Raw genomic sequence first — 20,737 nt, forward strand, 5'->3', positions numbered from 1 at the left:
CATAGCTGATCATGAATTTGGCCAACCCAATGAAAAGCAATTTTAGTTCACTCCAAATTTCCTTGTGAATCATCATATTATGGACATTTTTATAATTTTATTTAATTTTTTTAAAGAAAAGAACTACAGTCCAATGCAAGCATGCCAGGTTTGAACACGTGGAAGCATGAGAATTGAGAACCATAGAGAAGGCAAGAATTTAAGTGAATTTGGTCAGTTCCCCACACAGAGTCATCAAATGGCTTTATAAGACTTGGAATATAGTGCATGCGTTATATAAATGCATATCATTATGTTGAACCAACACTGTTTACCCTACACACAGAGACGCATACCTTTCCCACAGTGTGGCAAGTTTCGTGAATAAAAAGGACATCCATTATGATAAAAGAATGAGTGTAATTACAACAACTTAGAACTCAAACTAAAGTGAAGTGTATTTTGTAATTAACACACAAAACAAAATATAATGCAATTACATTGGAACTTTAAAGGAAATGAGGTTTATCACATGCCATCGGAGAGGAAAGATTAAACATGCCAAACAAACCTATAAGACATATACAGAGCACTTTTTTTTTAATTACTTAAGTGAAAATAGCCATCAATCCATACAAATACCACCATCAATATCCAATTCAAACTGGAGAACCTACAAGTGTACACATTGTGGAAAGGTAAACCAATTTATAGATCTTTGTTTAGGGGAAAATTACTCCAGTGAAACTAGCCATCAATATCCAAACCAAACTGGAGGAGGACCTAACAAGTGTTCACATTGTGGAAAGTTTACCCGCTTTACAATCAATGATAGAACCCCCCACAGGACAGTGCATACTGGAGAGAAGCCATAACGCACTGCACGGACACACGCTGCCTGGCCAAAACAATTTGAATACTCTCGTCATGGCATTGTTTCGATAACCTTATGCAACATCACATTTATTTCCGTCCAGAGTTGCATTCATTTTTGGCCGAGATCTTGTATTGATGTTGGGAGAGTTTAACAACTCCGTAAAGTCTTTTGCAGCACATCCCAAAAATTTCAATGGGGTTAAGGTCAGGACATTTCATTGAATCGCTGGAAGTGTTGTAGTATAAAAGAGTCCTTAAATTAAAGAATTAGGCAATTTCAGGGGGCTTAAATGTAATGAGAATATAAATAAGACTATAAATAAGTCAATAAGACTTTTGAGTTTTCACACTAATAAAAATGAATGGATTAATCCACACATCCACAGCATGATCAGGTGCTGTCAACATCCACATCTTATTGGGAATGCAGTACTTAGGAGGCAAGACGTACAGTGAAAAAGAGTCCTTTTTGAAGCTTGGACATTTGGTCATCATTCACTTGCATTGTATTTAACAACAGACATCATATGTCCATTAAAATATCTTCCTTTATGTTCTGCGGAAGAAAGAAATACTTTTTTTTTTTTTAGTTTGAAACAAAAGGGTGAGTGAATTATCATTGTTTGGTGAACTATTGCGTCAAGTAAGACAATGAAGAAAAAAGAAAAAACAAATCCCCACATAAAAAATAAAATAGTTACTGGTGTCTTATGAAACTTGCATATAATAACACATCGTAAAGTTTTCATTAACTATTCCTTGTTAAAGCCATTCTTTACGCATTAATGTATATCAGCATTGCATCTCAACTATTGTAGTTCATTTTAAGTGCACCAAATCTTTTTCATCATAGATGTTTCCTTATGATCTGGACTTTGCCAAAAACACGCACACCTTTGACAAGATGACTAAACTGTCTAAATTCTCATTCTCTTAAAAAAAAGAAAAAAGGCAGCAAAAATCAAGGTTACAGTTAGACACTTACAATGGAAGTGAATGGGGCCAATTTTTGGAGGGTTTAAAAGTCAGAAATGTGAAGCCTATAATTCTAAAGAACACTTCCAAGTTCCTGGAAATTCCTGGGGGAAATGGCACTAGCCCTCACCCTCTTATCCAACAGGTCCCAGACGTGCTCAATGGGATTGAGATCTAGGCTCTTCGCTGGCTTTGGCAGAACACTGACATTCCTGTCTTGCAGGAAATCACGCACAGAACGAGCAGTATGGCTGGTGGCATTGTCATGCTGGAGTGTCATGTCAGGATGAGCCTTCAGGAAGGGTATAGGGAGGAAGATATATTCCCTGAAATGGACAGCACTGAGATTGCCTGCAATGACAACAAGCGCAGTCCGATGATTCTATGACACACTGCCCCAGACCGTGAGACCCTCCACCTCAAAATCGATCCCACTCCAGAATACAGGCCTCGATGTGACACTCATTCCTTCGACGATAAACAGGAGTCCGACTATCACCACGGGTGAGACAAAACCACGACTTGTCAGTGAAGAGCCCTTTTTGCCAGTCCTGTCTGGTCCAGCGAAGGTGGGTTTGTGCTCATAGGCAACATTGTAGCCGGTGATGTTCCTGTCTCCCTGTAGCGCTGTCTTAGGTGTCTCACAGTACAGACATTGCAATTTATTGCCCTGGCCACATCTGCAGTCCTCATCCCTCCATGCAGCATGCCTACGGCATGTTCACACAGATGAGCAGGGACCCTGGGCATCTTAATTTTTGTGTTTTTCAGAGTCAGTAGAAAAGTCTCTTGCGTGTCCTAAGTTTTTATAACTGTGACCGTAATTGCCTACCATCTGTAAGCTGTTAGTGTCTTAACGACCGTTACACAGGTGCATGTTCATTAATTGTTTATGGTTCAATGAAGAAGCATGGAAAACATTGTTTCAACCATTTACAATAAAGATCTGTATTTGGATTTTAACAAAATGATCTCTAAAATACAGTGTCCTGAAAAAGGGATGTTTCTTTTTTGCTGAGTTTATATAAAACAATATTAGAGAATTGCACTCCACCTAACACAGGATGAAAACTCTGCATTCGGTCATTTCAAAATTTTCTCTCCATATGTTATAATTTAGTTTGGTTTACACAAAGTATTGCAAGATCATTTTTGTGAGGAATTTGAATTTTTATTTTATTTATACAGTCCATGTTAAGACTTTACCAATTTTTAATAGCCAACTTTAAAGCATTTGTTGATAAACAGCATGTTAAGTATTTATTTATCACCCCTCTTTTTTTTTTAGATACAGTTCCTATATATTGTAATTTACACAGGGAAAATATACTATTTATCAAATCTACTTTTATTGCGTATCAAATTTTAATGGGGATATAACTTATTACAGAGACAGTTACGTGAGCAAACAAGGTTTGAACATCAACCGTAACAAGATAAAACTGAAATGCAGGGCTTGTTACAAGATCAAAAGTTCACGGCTTTTAAACGGTACTGTGTACAAATTTGAAGGCTTCTTATTGGATAAATAAAAGTAAACGTCATATTATGCGACTACACATTACTTTACGAAGAGCTTACAACCTTAAGTCTTGCCTTAAGAACAGGAGGTGCAACCAAATTAAGCACTGAATTAGTTACAAACTAACTAGTAGTTACTAAGCCCTTAGTGTGAACTTTAGGTCCTAATTTACGTGAGAAATTACGCACAGCCGGGCACTACTTAACTAGTAGGTCGAAAGCTCTCCGTAAAGTAATGCGTAGTCGCATATTATGACGTTTACCTGTATTGAGCCACGAAGCAGCCTTGTACACAGACGTGTTATAATTTCAGTTTTATCTCGCTACGGTTGATGTTCAAACCTTGTTTGCTCACGTAACTGTCACTGTAATAAATTATATCCCAATTAAAATACGATATATAATCAAATACATTTGATAAATAGTATATTTGCTCTGTGTAAAAAAAACAATAAATAGAAACTCTATCTAAAATAAATAAGGTGTGATAAAAAAAAATACAAATACAACAGGCTGGAAAAATAGACATTCATTTTAATATCTTACATATTTCGTATCACTTGACGATGCACCATAAAAACTGCACCGTTAGATCTGTTTCATGTTGAAGAGCTGCTTAAAAGTAAGTTTTTTCCTTTCTCGTAAATGTAAACGAGTGTAAATGCCAGCATCATCATATATGTCGAAAGGACTGAAGCCTGCCACGCAAACATGAAAATTTCAGTCGGTTTTTTTAATCCATTCGTTACGCCTGGTCGGAGGCTGCCGTAAATATTTAGTTTATATGTAGGGTTACGTCCTACTGAAATTTAATGGTGCAACCCCAATTTTGTTGTAGTGCGTGAATTGTGACTTATTGCCCATTTACGCAACACATAGGCTAAGTTGTAACGTACATATAGCTGGTGCAACCCTACCCTGGTGACGATGACGATGGGAGAAGAAACAGAGAGCTCCGTGAATAGAAACGATAACCAGGACATGAGGGATGAAAAGGAGAATGGCGTGAGGTACTACACACGCGAAGAGGTGCAAGCCCATAACATCAGCAAAGACCCGTGGCTCATTATCCACGATAAAGTTTACGATGTAACAACTTTCATGGAGGAGGTAAGCGAGAGAGAGAGAGCGAGTACCTTGCTGTCCTCCACACTACAGTACACACAGTTTAACTCTCCTGTACTCAATCATGCATTATTTTATTATTATCTTATGTATATATCTTCCTTTGGACCACTGCTTATTACTCCCTACTCCAGTACATTATCGAGAAATAATAGCAGCAGCAGCAGCGAAGTTTCTGTGTGCTAAATCAGTGAGTTAGCATACTAGATATATTTAAGTAAATTCACTTTAAATTATTAAAGCATTTGAATGCAAATCAACCTAACAACATTTGCTGATGTTTGCTAAAAAAATAAATAAAAAATAATAATCGAAAGGTATTGCAGTGCATACCAGCTGTGTATGTATATAATATATATTAGCAACATAGCTGCCCTGCTAGCCTGATCGTGTCCAGCTATAATATTTCATTGGACACTTCCTGCTATTTATTATACACTGGTTTCATTTATGGGAATATATTAAGTTTTTGCGTTTTATTAAGCACGTCTCGGCTTTGTGGCGAGTTTTGTGTAATTAAGCTCCGGTTTTCATTGGGAATTATATAATGTCAAGGTGTTGCATGTAAAATCGAGCAGTTCGGTGATCGATTGTTTCATGTTGAGGCCATATACACGTGCTTTTGAAAATGTAATTTTCACGAATGTTTTGTAAACGAGGCTTAAGACGAATTAATCTTGTTAGTAGTGCGGCAACATGATTTCTCAACGTTGTGTAGCATTAAACTGTGTAAAGAGAGGGTTTCGAGGTTGAATGTTGCGCAACAACGTTGCCTGTAATTATGGGATATGTAGTTTAGTTTATTCAGCAGCGACTGATCAGTTATTTGAAAAGTTTAATTAAACATTTGGGATTTATTTCGAAAATCTGCAATAATATAATACTTGATTTGAGGAATGTTTTGTTTTTTTTTCTTACTCAAAAATTCTGTAATACCATGGTATGGGACAATATGGGTAATTATCAAAATATTTCCCTTGAATTTTCAGTCCTGTAAAAGATTTAAAATAGTCAGAAATTTAAAAGACATAATTCTGTAACCTAATTTTTTTTTAAATAATATGAAATGCTTTTGATCTTTGTTGTTTTACACATTTTTTAGAAAATATTTAAATTAGTCTACTGCCTGAAAAAACCTTGCCCCCTTGCCTCTGTTTTGGTGCTGCTGCTGCTTTTTGGGGGGGGGGGGGTTCTTCTCCCCAATTTGGAATGCCCAGTTCCCAATACCCTCCAAGTCCTCGTGGTGGTGTAGTGACTCGCCTTAATCCGGGTGGCGGAGGATGAATCTCAGTTGCCTCCGCGTCTTGAGACCGTCAATCCGTGCATCTTATCACGTGGCTTGTTGAGCGCATTATCGCAGAGACATAGCACATGTGGAAGCTTCACTCTATTCCACCAAGAGCGAGAACCACATTATAGTGACCAACATGACTCTACCCAGGGCCAGTTGGTTGCTTAGGAAACCTAACTGGAGTCACTCTGCACGCCCTGGATTCGACCTTGTGACTCTAGGTGTGGTAGTCAGCATCTTTACTTGCTGAGCTAACCAGGCCCCTTGGTGTTACTTCTTCTTTAAGACTTGACAATCTTTACTTACCATTTCACTGCTCACCGCTACTGGGAAGGCTATGGAAGTAATTAAAGGTAACGTAGGCATTGATGTGTTTGTTGTGGAGGCAGTCGGATGCAAATGTCTACCACAGTGCGACATCACAATGTGGAAAAAGTTGAGAACGAGCCGTTTTGGCAGCTTGGTTTCAACAAATGCTGTTTTTGCAGTAAGGAGGATGGTTTGAGTTCTGAAACTTACAGTATGTTTTTAAAGTACTATGAACTTTACAGATCAAAAGATCTGTCAGAAGATCTAAGAAAATTAGATTCCTCATAACGTGACCCCTTGGCTCTGGGCCTGTGAGTGGTAATGTATCAAATATCAAAATATTAATAACTACAGTCTTGACCAACAAAAAATATGTAATATTTGAAAGCTTAGAAGCTCTACTTTACAATGCATGTATGCATTCTGACCAAAACTGAACAAGTGCTTGAAATTTTCAGACAAATCAGAAGTTTTCCATATTGATAACTTAATAAATTTGCACTGTACATATTATTGTAATCAGTAAAAACATCAAATTAATTCAGTCGTCATATGTCATTGGAAAACTCCCAAAGTGTAGAATACAACCAGTCTATTTGATTTACTCATTGACAAAAATATAGCGAGTAATAGCTAAGTATATGTCTTTGACATTTTATTTTTCATGTGAACAGGTGTTGCTTATATGCCGCATTTTCACTTATAACAAGTGGTGCACCAATCAGGAAATTTGAGGCTGATACCGATTTCTGATTATTTTAACACTAAGCTGGTTTTCACACTGCTGTGGTCGGAATCTGTGCATGATTGTTAATGCACTATGAACTAACATGAACTATTTTATTAATTATCATTACAATTAATAAGGTTGTAAAAATATATTGTTTCTTGTTTGTTCATGATACCAAAGGCATTAACTAATGTAATGAATGATAATGATAAAATAATGTACAACCGGGCCAGAAACACACTGACTAAGGAAATCAGAGTGGCTAAAAGAAACTACTCTGAAAATCTGAAAAAACAGTTTTCAGCCAACAATCCTGCATCTGTGTGAAAGGCCTGAAAAGCATCACCAAGTACAAGACTCTCGCTCTGTAGACAATCAGCAAATGTCTGATGACCTGAGTGTTTTACTGCAGGTTTGAAAAGCCCAGTCTCACACCCCTCCCCTGCTCTGATCTTCAATTCACACACACACCAAACCTCCTGGAACCCCCCTCCTGCTACTCAACCTGCACTTATGGTCTGTGAGGAGGATGTGTGCCGGGTCTTTCGGAAACAAAAGACTAGGAAAGCTTCAGGCCCAGAAGCCATTTCACCTACCTGTTGGGCAGCATCTAATGATTATTTTGATAATTGATTAATCTAATGATATTTTATATATATATATATATATATTTATTGTTTTAAAATATTACCTTAGTCTTTCTTTACTGCTACTGGATGGCCCAGACACAGAGACAACAAGAGTGCAAATTGAATGAAATCCCAGATTATTGTGCTACTTCAATCCCAATCAGTAATTACCAGAAGGGAAAAAAGTGGTACACAATAAGGGACTTTTAATGATCAAGAATCCCCAAATACACGTGGGACTCTTGTTTTGAAATGTCTGCACTCCCAGTTGTGAGTCTGATTCAAACTGCTAACCTGAGCTGTTAAAGTTAAAACCCTCAGTTCTCTCCTCAGTTGTTGCAATCAATTATTTTTGGTTGCAGTCTGGAGCCCTGACATGCCAACTTTAATGGGAACTGCTAAGACAACCCACCCTTACTGTTAACTCTCTCTTCCTCTAAAGAAATTGGGAGTCGAATTCATGATGTTTCTAGGTGGTGGTGTGCACTTTCAAGTGGTATTCCCAACTTTATCATCACCAAATTGAACAAATACTACATTCACAATTGTGTTGTTTGTATTAAGGTCCATGTCTGTTACAGTACCACTGGACACCGTTTACCAGCCCATTGTCAATATTCTTAATTAACGTGACTCGCGCACCTTTACGTAATTGAAATGTTTCCAGTAAACAGGAATTAAATACTTTGGGGAAAAGTGTCCCTTTTAAAGTTGCATTTGTTAAGTTTGTTGATTTTTCTGAAAATCCTGAGCCTCTACATAAATATGCAATTTTCTGTTTAATGTTATGCACTTCCACTTGCATATTTGTTGGGATAAGTTTAAAGTGGAAGAGGTTTTCCCAGTTTCCCAACTTTTGAGCATATTTAAGTCATTTAGTGATAGTGGGGAACTCTTTCTGCATGTACAGAATCTATTCAGTATTTCTGCAAAAGCTGAGCCTGTTTGTCTAACAATGATTGTTCATTCTGACAGTGCAAATGTGCTGTTACACGAATTCAATTGAGCATTTTGCAAATACAGTGGTTTCCCTCTCACAGGTGGCAATTGGAAGAAAATCTCCCACAGCAATTTTACTAACTTTACCAAATGGAGAGTAATGTCCTGTCTTCTTTATTTGTATAAGCCTACCATGGACACAGGCTAGTAGGCTGTGGTTTACCATGGAAATTTCATTTAATCAGTATATGCAAGCCACTAAATACCACATGCATTGTATTTACTTTTTCTTCTCCTAAAGGTGTGTAAGGCAATTTTACATCTGTCCCGATTGAAAATGTAGCATGGATGGTCTTGGCACCCAAGTTGAAAGCAGCAATTACAGTAGGTGCTGTCAATATAACAGAAACTTTGTCTAGTGCAGTTACAATTTGGGATATTAATCTGGTCGCTTCATAATGAATAGCTCTGATTAAATGTGACTTTCCTGTTTCTGCACCTCCAGTAACAAAAAAAAAAAGCTCTGGCTTTTTACCTCTAACTTTCTCTGAGCACCACTGTCTTAATTGATCGAAAATATATTTTTGTTGCAGTAGATTGAGAGCATCTGATCTACACAAGACATTCAAACTAGATGCAAATCGATTGCTTCTTTCATTTGCATGGATAGATTAGGAATTATATCAACATGCTTATCAAGTTCTTTTGAAGAATCTCTAATTTACTTGTAGACATTCCAATCGCTATGACACCTGATCAGGACACATCTCACACGTTTGCCAGTTTGCCCTGGATATATTTTGTGAGGGCCCTCGTTCAGCTTGTTCCCTGACTTAAAAGGTTGTATTAAACATGCTTACTAACAGTAAAGAGGACAAAATCATCTTTTAAAAATACCTCTAAATGACGTTCACTGAATTAAAGGGGAAAAAATCGTTGTATTAAGTTCGCAATGGTGACAAGCCTGCAAACAGAAGGGAGGTTGAACAGCTGGCTTTCCTTGAGCTGAACATGCTCAAAAGAGTGTAGATAATGGTGGAAGAAATCCCAGAAGAAATCTGAAAATTCAGAAGAAACATATATTTAAACATAACTTTATAGACCCCTTCACATACACAATATAATTTCAAAACACTTACCATCATCCTTTATAACCTGCTCTGTACACGTTTGAACTACACATTCTCTATGCACATTGCTTTATTGTGTAAGCTTGTATATTTGCTGTCTGTCACTCCTTGTTTGTCTTGCTTTTCTTGCACATACATGTTGTCTCGGATTTGCGAGAAGCACCCAAATAAGAATTTCATTTTACTTTGTACTCTGTACACATGACAATAAAAAAAGCTTCGACTTTGACTATGTTCGATTGTGCTTTCGTGTTGGATGATAATGGGAAAGCCGCCCATTATCGGGTGTGTGAGAGAGAAGTGTTTATTAGCTTTGTGTTGCCTCTTACCTGTTGTACGGCCAAGAATAAATCTCAGAATAGTTAATTAACAGTGATTGTTAAAGTAATATCTAGCCTATGCTATATTACAAGGTGATGTTATGCATGGAAAAAAATGTTAGCTGAAACCTGCTCAAACTAGTTAAAATTATTAAGTCAAGTCTATTTGTCTGTGCCATTGCTATGTGCGGCCCTTAAAAACCCATGTACATAGAGTGACCAGACGTCCCGATAATAACGTGAAACGGCAGTATAAATGCAGTATACACACTAGAAATTGCTTAATCCCGTGCAAATTGACGGTAATAGAAGTTTACTATAAAATGTCATGAAAACTAATCTAAACTAATAATTTTAGCCATAATTAAATGTAATATTTATAATATTATACATCTTTTATTTATTAAATTTTTTAATTGTCATTTTGTTGGGTTTTTCATTTTATTTTTATAAATTTGTATTGGGTGAATGAATAGATCCCCCACAACCAGGGTCATATATTCCAGGGGGATTGGGGAGAAGTAACCCCCCCAGCCAATAATAAAAACAAGCAATGTTTCAGCGCTTGATAAAAAGCAATGGTTTTGTTTCCTGCTCTATTGTGCTGAGGGGCCGCCGTGCCTTCTATGTTTACTGTTACGAATGTTGCCTACAATGCTTGCATAAAATACAGCCTTTTGCAACATGATGAACAACACACTGCAGCGTCAGAATATAAGCTCCATATGAAAGTAAATAAGACATATATTAGTATTTTATACAACAAGTTATCGAAGTAATAATATTTTATCAGTATATCATTATATCAATAGTATCATGTTATAGTGACAAACTGGACAACAAGAAATAATTTTTGGGTTATAATATTAATATATACTATAACAACGGAATTCCAAAATGGTACTGGGTAAAGTAGTTATGTACAAACTGTTCACAAAAAGAAAATAAAAGTGTTTTGTAAAAATATGTGTAGGTAAATATTGCTTTTTTTATCGCTGTATTGTGGAAAATGTGGAAAACATGCATTAATTATCTTGAACTAGAATTGTATTTCATAAACCTTGAATGTACTTGGCTATAACAGCTGATGGGATGAATTTAAAATTATGATAAAAAAAATTTTTTCCAAATATTTTGAAATGGGGCACCAGATTGCTCAGTTGTTTCAGGCTTCAGAAATTGTAAACCCGCCCCTGAGTGAAGCTGAACGTGCTTATGATCGCTCAAACAGTCTCTATCGTTCAACACAACGTCTGATTGTCGCAACTCACGTTACATCGTGTATACTGAGATTTGTATACGCATGTTTATTTGTTGTTTAATTTGTTTTTGTACCCGTTTGCAGGCTCTTTATCCTCTTCATGCTCGCAGTGCAGTGAGTCAAAATTGCTACTGTCTTGAAAACGGGCAACTTAGTATTCATACTTGTGTAATTCTTAAACATTTTTAAAAACAAACCTTCATATTCATCTGAAAAACAGCATGTCAGAAAGTCTAAATTGAGTTGCCAACAATTCACCCTCCAGAGGCCACACTGTCATGCATCGAGTGCCAAGAAAGCACTCATTCATTAGAGTAGCAGTGTATTTGTGATTCCCTGCATGCTGCAAAAAAGATGTGCCTAGAATCAGTGCCATATCGGCGATCACAGACTTGAGACGAAGATCGGCTGATTGATTGGTGCACCCTTACTTATAACTCCATGAAAAATAAACATAAAATATCACATACCATTACTTAAGAGGAGGCAATTATCTTTCAAATGAGCCCACACGCGCAAAGTAATCGGATGCATAGATCATTAGATAATAGACACAACACATTGTGCACATATCATCTGGCATCTTGCAATTTTATTTGACACTCTCTTAGAGAATTAATCTTTTAAGAGAATTTGTTACTGGTGTTACTACACTTGCTTCATTCATTAAACTCATTTTAATAATAAAATAAAGAACAACAGTGAAGTTTACATTTAGGAATCAAAATAATATGAAGATGTTTACCCACATCTCTAAATTGAACAATTTAAATTTTTTTTTTTTTTTTATAAAAACAAAAATTGAGACTGACCTATATTCATGTATCATGGTATATTCTCATTGTATATACTGTAATATACCATGAGAATGGTATATACCCCCCAAACAATGTAATACCTTAATATAATTTTCCTGGTCATATACTTGGACTTTTTGTAGTAATGGAAAAACATTTATTTCCTCTTCTTTCACAGCATCCAGGAGGTGAGGAAGCTCTACTGGAGCAAGCCGGAGCAGATGCAACGGAAAGCTTTGAGGATGTGGGCCATTCCACTGATGCCAGAGAGATGCTCCAGCAGTATTATATTGGGGAACTCCATATGGTAGTCTTTTTATTATTTTATCTTATGGTTGGTTTCAAAGTAAATCAAAACCAGGTTTTCTAGCTAACAATACATGATATTTTCTTGAAAATATTTCTGTGTAGATTTATAAATATGCATGATATGTTAACATAGCCAATTTTCCCTTTTCCTGTTTTAGGATGATCGAAAGAAAGAATCAAAGGTAAAAAATAAATAAAAACTTGACTGATATTTGTTGCTAATTCAAGAATAAAGCACATGTCATAAACTGATGTGAAAATTGTTGCAATTTGTTAATGTGTGCTTGTCTTAATGCTTAAGCTGCAGTTTGTTCACTTTTTCTCTTTTAGGAAGTTTACATCACAACTGCTTGGGAGTCCAGGTAAATATTTATTTATATATATATATATATATATATATATATATATATATATATATATATATATATATATATATATATATATATATATATATTCGAATAACCCATGTGTTTTCAAACTTTTTGATGACAAGGACCCCAAATAATATTAATCTCCTTCCGAAGGACCCATTTCTTACAATATAAATATCAGCTATATATTTTAATTTACTAAGACCCAAGTAAGCGTGATATAGACATGTAAATAATTGGTGTTGTACTAAAGCCAAAACAAAGATAGAAGTCCATACTTTCCTTGAAATATGTATGTTGCAAGTAAAAACAATTTTTTCACAACTATATGCAGATTTGTTTTAATTTCTTACTGTTTAAAACTGGCCGTCAACAGAATAAAATGATCTAAATTGATCTCATGATTTACGACCTGTCTTTAGAAAGCCGATTGAAACCTTAATGTCTCGTGTGTAGCAATTTTCTGCAGCCCTCTGGGGGTCCCTGGACCCCAATTTGAAAACCCCTGGAATACACAACAGTTCCCAATCTACATAAGTGTAAACTACAGTACATACATTTTGAGTTTAACAAGAGCTGTCAAAATTAACTTGTTATGCATGCGATGAATTAAAGTTTAACGTGTTAATTTTTCTTAATCATGATTGACCCATTTACCGTTAATTGACTTGATAATACAGCGCTTCCCTGTCAGTGATAAAACGAAGGAAAAAGGACCTCTTAACACTATGATGTACAAAACAAGCACAAATGGGTCTTGTGATATATATCATGTATTTTTCAGAAGCATGTAAGGCACGTTTTAATTACCACAGAAGCACGTCAAGTCTTAACTATCACCAAAACACAGAATGAGACATTTTTGCTGCGTTGTCGCCCTGACGTGAATCATGAACGCAGCTTCACGATTGCTGTAACAAAGTGGATAGCCACAGTCTACCGGCAGAGTAATGTTGTTTAGGGTGAGAGTTTAAGGGATTTAATGCCAATTGCAATGTAAATGCAACCTATGTGGGGACTAGTTCTTTCAGTTAGTCAAACTACCAATTCGATTTTGGGAAACGTTTAATGTTACTTGAATTGGTGATATTTTAGTGCATTTCTATCTTTATAATTTATACTGTGGAAGGCTTTGTTTGGAAAATGTTAATAAAGCATTATATTGCTACATATTGTTTTGTTTCCTTTCCGAAGATGGAAATAAATTAATTTTGACAAGAAAAGATGTGTATATATATATGTATGTATGTATATGTGTGTGTGTATGTGTGTATATATATATATATATATGTATATGTATATATGTATGTATATGTATGTGTGTCAAATTTCATCACTTTTAAAATCTGTGATTTAATCGCTATTATCTATAAAGAATTATGCGATTAATGCGATCGACTGACAGCACTATTATTAACTTGTTAATTTGGTTTTTGCTCAGGTCATGGACCACCTGGTTAATTCCTGCTGTAGCTGCTGCACTTGTGGGCATCATGTATCGTTACTATATGTTGGAGCATAAATCTTCCTGAACTCGTGTTAATCTATCACAGCTATTTTTCTCTTGTCTGGAGGTCTTGACTTGATTTGACAGAGTAAGCCTCTAAACTCACTCATCTCTAAATTCCTGCTAATCCTCTCTTCTTTCTACCCATCTGAAGATTTTGGCATGATTAGTTGCCCGTTCTTATTGCAATTTATATACTCATGCCATCAGATTCTACTGTTTTATTATTTATTTGGAAAATATTTAAAATCCTTTCAATTAATCCAGAGCATATTAGTTGGGAATTTCAGGTATAGTTCAGCTCTTGCCAATAGATCCTAATTAGCTGGTATTTTGACAAATCACTTGTCCACAGCCTTGATATAGCTGCTATTTGATGTTTGTCAGGATTTTGACCAAATGATATCCAAGCTTCCTTATTGGGATGAGATTGGATGGGAAAGTATGTATACAAGAGATGCCCTGTCCTATATGTTATTAATATGTTATAGGTGTTATCTTATATGCTATAGATCTGTCATATGTGATTTAAAAACGTTACTACGTTAAATACAACATGGTTTAATGAAAGCTAGGAAATATTGTCACATCACCTCCATCAGGCAACATGCAATTGCTGAAATGTTAGAATTGTTGCATAGTTATTGTCAGAGAGTGCTTTAAAGTTTTAGACATGTAGGCTTTTATCTTACATTGAAGATTTATATAATGTGGTACTTGTATCTGCAAAATTGAAATTGACTCGAATACTTAGCCTTTTTGTAATTATGCATTTATTAGGAGATGTTTAAATGTGTTTTGAAAGCAATTTGTTTTAATGTTGGTGAGAGCATTATTGTAAGTGTTTGATACTTGAACTGTTGTACAGTCTATCTATCTAATCTGCTCGTATATTCAATACTATTATGCATAGGCTTGTCTATTAAATCATTTTTAGCAATGCAGGCACTTGCATGTACTCTCTAGCTCTGCTGGCACTTCATGAAGAACCATTATATGCAATTGTTGCCTTTAACGTTCTCAAGTAATCCAAAATGATTTCCTTCAACATGTTCATTTTTTCAATACTTTTTCTTGTTATTCTGTCTCTCAATGTATTTCCTTTCCAAACAATGTTGTATTTAATTCAGGTAGCTCTTAAAGAAACACATCGAGTGAATCATTGTTAAACAATATGTATTCAAATGCATTTCCGAATCAGTTTACTGTAGTTATCTGTATACACTTTCAAGTCATCCTCATGCATCATTAATATTGAATGTTATAACCCATTTCTGATTTGGTGATATAGTTTTTCATTGTATATTCATGCAAAATTTAAAAATTGTCATGTTTGAGTGTCATGTTTTCCTTTTAAAATCGTTTGACATGCCTGCAACCATGAAATGTGCAGATTAATACTTATTCTGCCATGCTGAGTCAATGTGCCCAGCTTTGTTAAAACTTTTTCAAATTTTCATGTTTTGGTGCATTTTATATGTGTAGATTGTATGAAAATATGACAGTGTTGTACAATCACATTTAAAGTTGTTATAATTTACATATAGTGGCGGAAAAACTTTTATAGTATGACTCACTTTCTGCTCTTTTAGTTCAACAGCAGGACAAATGGCTCAAGGCCTTTAATATTGCTGAAATAAATGTGAACTATTTCATTAAAAATTATTTATCTGTCCACTTCAGAATATCTGTGGTATGTCGGAGTGTTTAAAAAATCTAAATTGGCTGTGTTTCAATAAATGTTTAAATATGCAAATATCTTTGTGACTAATAATTGTCTATATATTTTGTAATTGGCACTGAAATAAGAACATGCACTGAACTGTAAAACCGGTAGTAGGCCTAATAATGAAACCTTTCTGACCCATGCAGAATATATGGCAATATATGCAAAAACACAGAATATATATGTTCATATACTGTATGGTTTTCACTGAAATAAAAAAAAAAGAGTCACATACTTGAACATATATACAACATTTATTTTAAAATGCTACAAAAATAGCAATTTCCAGATATGTAGCATGTTGTATATAACGTGTTGTACTTGCTTGCTTTGATTAAAACCCCTGATTGGGCACCACTGCATTAGAGTACATTAACGTGTTCCACTTACTGATCTCTCTCTCTCTGTATATATATATATATATATATATAGATTAGTGGTTCCACTTTGATGTGGGCACTCTAATTCGGATTATGTTAGTACTTGATTGACAATTCTGTAAATTTTGTGAAAAGATCGTGTCAAAAGTTGCACTAATCTCACAGTTTACTTTTATTATCAGGGAAGTGATTCACAAACTCTATACGACTCGGTTTGACTGAATCATTTATAAGATTCGGTTAAAAAGATTTGTTCAGTTCTTTCGAATCTCGCGAATCGAACAGGACGTCAGTTGACTGTGAATGCTGGGGTAGTAATGGCGTCCTACAGTACGCATTGTTGACGTTTGCTGCTAATCCATTTCAAGGTAAGTAATTCAATTTTTTATAATATATAATGCAATTTTTATCTTGGGATGCGGGACATTTTTATAAAATGTAAACATCTGTCCATAAGGTCAACGCCTGCAAGACAAAACGCGCGTTTCTTCTCTGTTGTTAGTGAGTAGCTAGACTCAACGCTAGCCGCAGTTCCGCTATAGTACCTCAACATTTACAGCGTATTTAAGCTGTCCCACCAGGATTTCGCGGCACCTCTTCCTGATTTTTGCGTCCCAAAATGTTTGAATTTGCTGCGTCTTTTCTCAAATATTGCAATGCAATTTGCGGTATTTTTTGGTGTTGTGTTGTTTTGCAGTGAAAGCTCTGTGTATATATATATGTATACACACATATATATATATATAAACACCTGTAATGTATTAATTACATTATAAATGCAATTGCATGTACATATTTTAGTGCACAATAACGTTCTATGCAGTTAGCAAGCAAGAAAATAACAACAAAAAAACTGATTTACACACACCAAATAAAAACACACACATACACACATTAGGTGAAACCTGTGCCAGTTGGAAGACCCTTAATTATTTTAATGCAAGAAAATTCTCTAAGTTTAAAATAGACGTGCAATAAATCTGTAAACTAAAAACACGAATGAGTATTCAATAATTGGGCCTGTTGCAATTATTACATAGTCTAATATTGAAATCTGATATACATATACAAACAAATACAATTAAAGTTCATATATTAGAGCATTTATGTATGAATTTAAATTCCACAAATGTTTTGAAAAAATTGGTATGAAAATGGCAACTTTTGTCATATTTTGAAGTATATGTTGCTCCATACACACTGGCGGCCAGAAGTTGGTAATAATGTACAGATTTTGCTGTTATGGAAAGAAATTGGTACTTTTATTCACCAAAGGGGCATTCAACTGATCACAATGTATAGTCAGGACTACTTCAAAGAGTTCTGGTCAAAAAATCCTCCATGTGCAGCAATGACAGCTTTGCAGATCCTTATAATTCAAGCTGTCATTTTGTCCAGATACTCAGGTGGCATTTCACCCCACACTTCCTGTTACACTTGCCATAGATGTGTCTGTCTTGTCGGGCACTTCTCACGCACCTTACAGTCTAACTGATCCCACAAAAGCTTGATGGGGTTAAGATCCATAACACTCTTTTCCAGTTATCTGTTTTCCAATGTTTGTGTTTCTTTGCCCACTCTAACCTTTTATTTTTGTTTTTCTGTTTCAAAAGTGGCTTTTTTGTGTGCAATTATTCCCATAAGGCCGCACCCCTGAGTCTTCTCTTTACTGTTGTACATGAAACTGGTGTTGAGCGGGTAGAATTCAATGACGCTGTCAGCTGAGGACATGTGAGGCATCTATTTCTCAAACTAGAGACTCTGATGTACCTATCCTCTTGTTTAGTTGTACATCTGGCCTTCCACATCTCTTTCTGTCCTTGTTAGAGCCAGTTGTCCTTTGTCTTTGAAGACTGCAGTGTACACCTTTGTATGAAATCTTTTTTCAAACAGTTTTTTGCCAATTTCAAGTATTGTATAGCCTTCATTCCTGAAAACAATGACTGACTGACAAGTTTCTAGAGAAAGCTGCTACTTTTTTGCCATTTTTGACTTAATATTGATCTTAAGACATGCCAGTTATACTGTGGACTCAAAAACAAACACAAAGACAATGTTATGCTTCATTTAACAAACCAAACAGCTTTCAACTGTGTTTGATATAATGGCAAGTTATTTTCTAGTACCAAATTAGTAATTTAGCATGATTACTCAAGGGTAAGATATTGGAGTGATGGCTGCTGGAAATGGGGTCTTTCTAGATTTGATAAAAAATGACTTTTTATTCAAATAGTGATGTGGTGTTTATTACATCAGTAATGTCCTGACTACTTTACTTTGAGATCAGTTGAATGCCACTTTGGTGAATTAAAGTACCAATTTCCTTCCGAAACAGCAAAATCTGTACATTTATTCCAAACTTTTGGTTGCCAATGTATGTACATATGTGACCTTTTTTATTAACAAATATTTATGAACATTTATTATCAGCATATAAGCATATTGCTATTTTCAGATTCATAGCCTTCTGTATTAAGCACTTCAAATACAAATCATATCAACTGATCAGGATTTTAAGTGAATGTTAGGGATTCTTTGTATAAACGCAGGTTTTGTGTCTCATTTGCAGCACTCAGTGTGAAGATTAAACACTTGCTGTGATGTATGTGTGCTGTCTAAGGTCCCTTAAAAGTTTAGACAAGGATATTGATATTGAATGCACATTGTGGAGAAGATGAGGAAATGTGAACATGAAGGAAAGCGATGGGATTCCCTCAGATTTAAATTTTTTGTGGAAATGTTGCGGAAATTATAACAAATTTCAAGCTGCTGCAAATAATGCAGAGATTGGTTGAATTTGCAAGAATTCTTGTGATCACAAAGTCCTGGAGGGAGTGCTAAAGACTTCACACTGTATATCAGTGAGCTGTTTATGAATCCGATACTGTCCTGTTAATGAACTTAAATATAGATGATATTGTTTACATTGTTTTGACAGAGGTCTTTTCTGATTTTTAGGCAAAATCTCATAAACAGATCAATTAGCCTATTTATGCTGTCTAATTCTTACAGCAAATTAATCACAGTTATCAAATATCTTAGTTAGTGGCCGACCGATATGTTTTATTTAATGGCCGATACAATTCCGATATAATACACAATTTAATATAGTAAATAACAAACATTAAATAAAAAATAAATTATAATAAACTCTTTTGCACTGTATTTAAAAAAAATATCACTAAAAACTAAAATAATTATATATTTTAAATGTTAGCATTTTCTTCAGATTTCTGTTTAGTCATCAAATGTTTGTAATTTATTTGCACATGGACCATAATATATTAAGAAGAAGGAAATAACAGCACACCATGGATTGCATGTCCACGTTAGCAATCTCATTTACTAAAAAAATAGAATCTAACCAATTGTACATAAAGTGAGACATTTACTTATAGCACGCGTGAAGCGCTTTCACCTTGGGCTGGATTGTCGTCATGATTTGTGAGTCAGGGGAACTTTTTATTTTGATCCTGAAGTTTTTGATTCTGGCCGATAGAATACACGCTTCAGAGGAAGATATTAGATGAGCAATCGACGGGAAGAAAACGCAGGATTTTCTTGAGATTCGTTAATGACATCTGTTTAAACAAGATATCTACATATTTGCAGACAGTATATAATAAAAGTTTTTCTTGATATTTGCCTTTTATCATTAGAAAAGTTTCAGGGAACTGTTGAGGAGAGAATACGTGCTTCAGAGGAAGATTTATGAGTGCTCCACAGGACGCTGGATCTGCTGAAGTTTTGTGAGGTTGGTTTATTACATCTGTTTAAACGAGATATGTGTGTATTTGCGGAAGGTATATGATATAAATTTTATTGATTTTTGCCTTTTTATCATTAGACAAGACAGATAAAGTTACAGGAAATTGTTGAGGAGAGACAGAGGGTGAATGAAACATGTGAGAACTTTAAAATTATGAGCTGAAACGCATCTGCCGTGGCTCTGATATGAGGATCATTTAAATGACACTGTGTTGCACACCGGTCTATTATTGGAGTAATACGATGGGACGTTAGAGTTAGTTGTCACGTAACAACAAAACGAACCATGACTGGTAGTTTACATGTCTCAGTTGCTTCACATGCAAGCAGGCAATTTTCGGCACCCTCAAGAAAAAAATCGCCTAAACAGAAAAATGTAACGATAAATTCTGTATATTGGCGATTTATCAGCCTTGGTCGACCACTAATCATAGCTGCAAAAGTTATAAGTAAAACTGAAAGGCAATAACACAAAAATCGGAAATATTGGAAAAGGAATATAAAAAAAACAATAGTAATTTTCTTCAATTTCTTTCTCTTTTTTGATGACAGTTGTGTCTTATATCTAATAACTACATTTTTATTAAGAATAACTGTCAGGAGGGAAGTGAGGGTCCACTGAAAGTATAGTATCTCCAATGGAACTAGTGTGCCATCCCCTTTTGATTTGGAAAATGGCTAAATTGCTATTGCTGTGTGGATTTATCATCAATGGATATTCACCAGTTCTATAGAACAAAATATCTATAGTTTAATATTAAACATCTTTATATGAGAAGATAACACCTAAACCT

General features: G+C 35.2%; 2 protein-coding genes across 3 annotated transcripts in view; both read left to right on the forward strand.

The window, feature by feature from the left end:
* Nucleotides 1-4,019: 4,019 nt before the first annotated feature.
* On the forward strand, nucleotides 4,020-15,821 carry LOC127660566 (cytochrome b5). Its single transcript, XM_052150896.1, has 5 exons — nucleotides 4,020-4,461; nucleotides 12,061-12,189; nucleotides 12,350-12,373; nucleotides 12,522-12,553; nucleotides 14,004-15,821. The coding sequence occupies exons 1-5, from the start codon at nucleotides 4,279-4,281 to the stop codon at nucleotides 14,092-14,094; spliced, it is 459 nt and encodes a 152-aa protein (XP_052006856.1). The 5' UTR covers nucleotides 4,020-4,278; the 3' UTR covers nucleotides 14,095-15,821.
* Nucleotides 15,822-16,478: 657 nt separating this feature from the next.
* The window catches only part of dhx38 (DEAH (Asp-Glu-Ala-His) box polypeptide 38), a 37,692-nt gene continuing 33,433 nt past the window's right edge, over nucleotides 16,479-20,737 (forward strand). Inside the window, exons 1-2 of one of the 2 annotated variants that reach the window (XM_052150791.1) lie at nucleotides 16,479-16,543; nucleotides 19,835-19,929. The gene's annotated coding sequence lies outside the window, so the exon portion shown is untranslated. The remainder of the gene's footprint in view (nucleotides 16,544-19,834; nucleotides 19,930-20,737) is intronic. The other variant, XM_052150799.1, reaches the window with a different exon arrangement.

The sequence above is a fragment of the Xyrauchen texanus genome, chromosome 2 (genome assembly GCF_025860055.1).
Source record: "Xyrauchen texanus isolate HMW12.3.18 chromosome 2, RBS_HiC_50CHRs, whole genome shotgun sequence".
NCBI lineage: Eukaryota > Metazoa > Chordata > Actinopteri > Cypriniformes > Catostomidae > Xyrauchen > Xyrauchen texanus.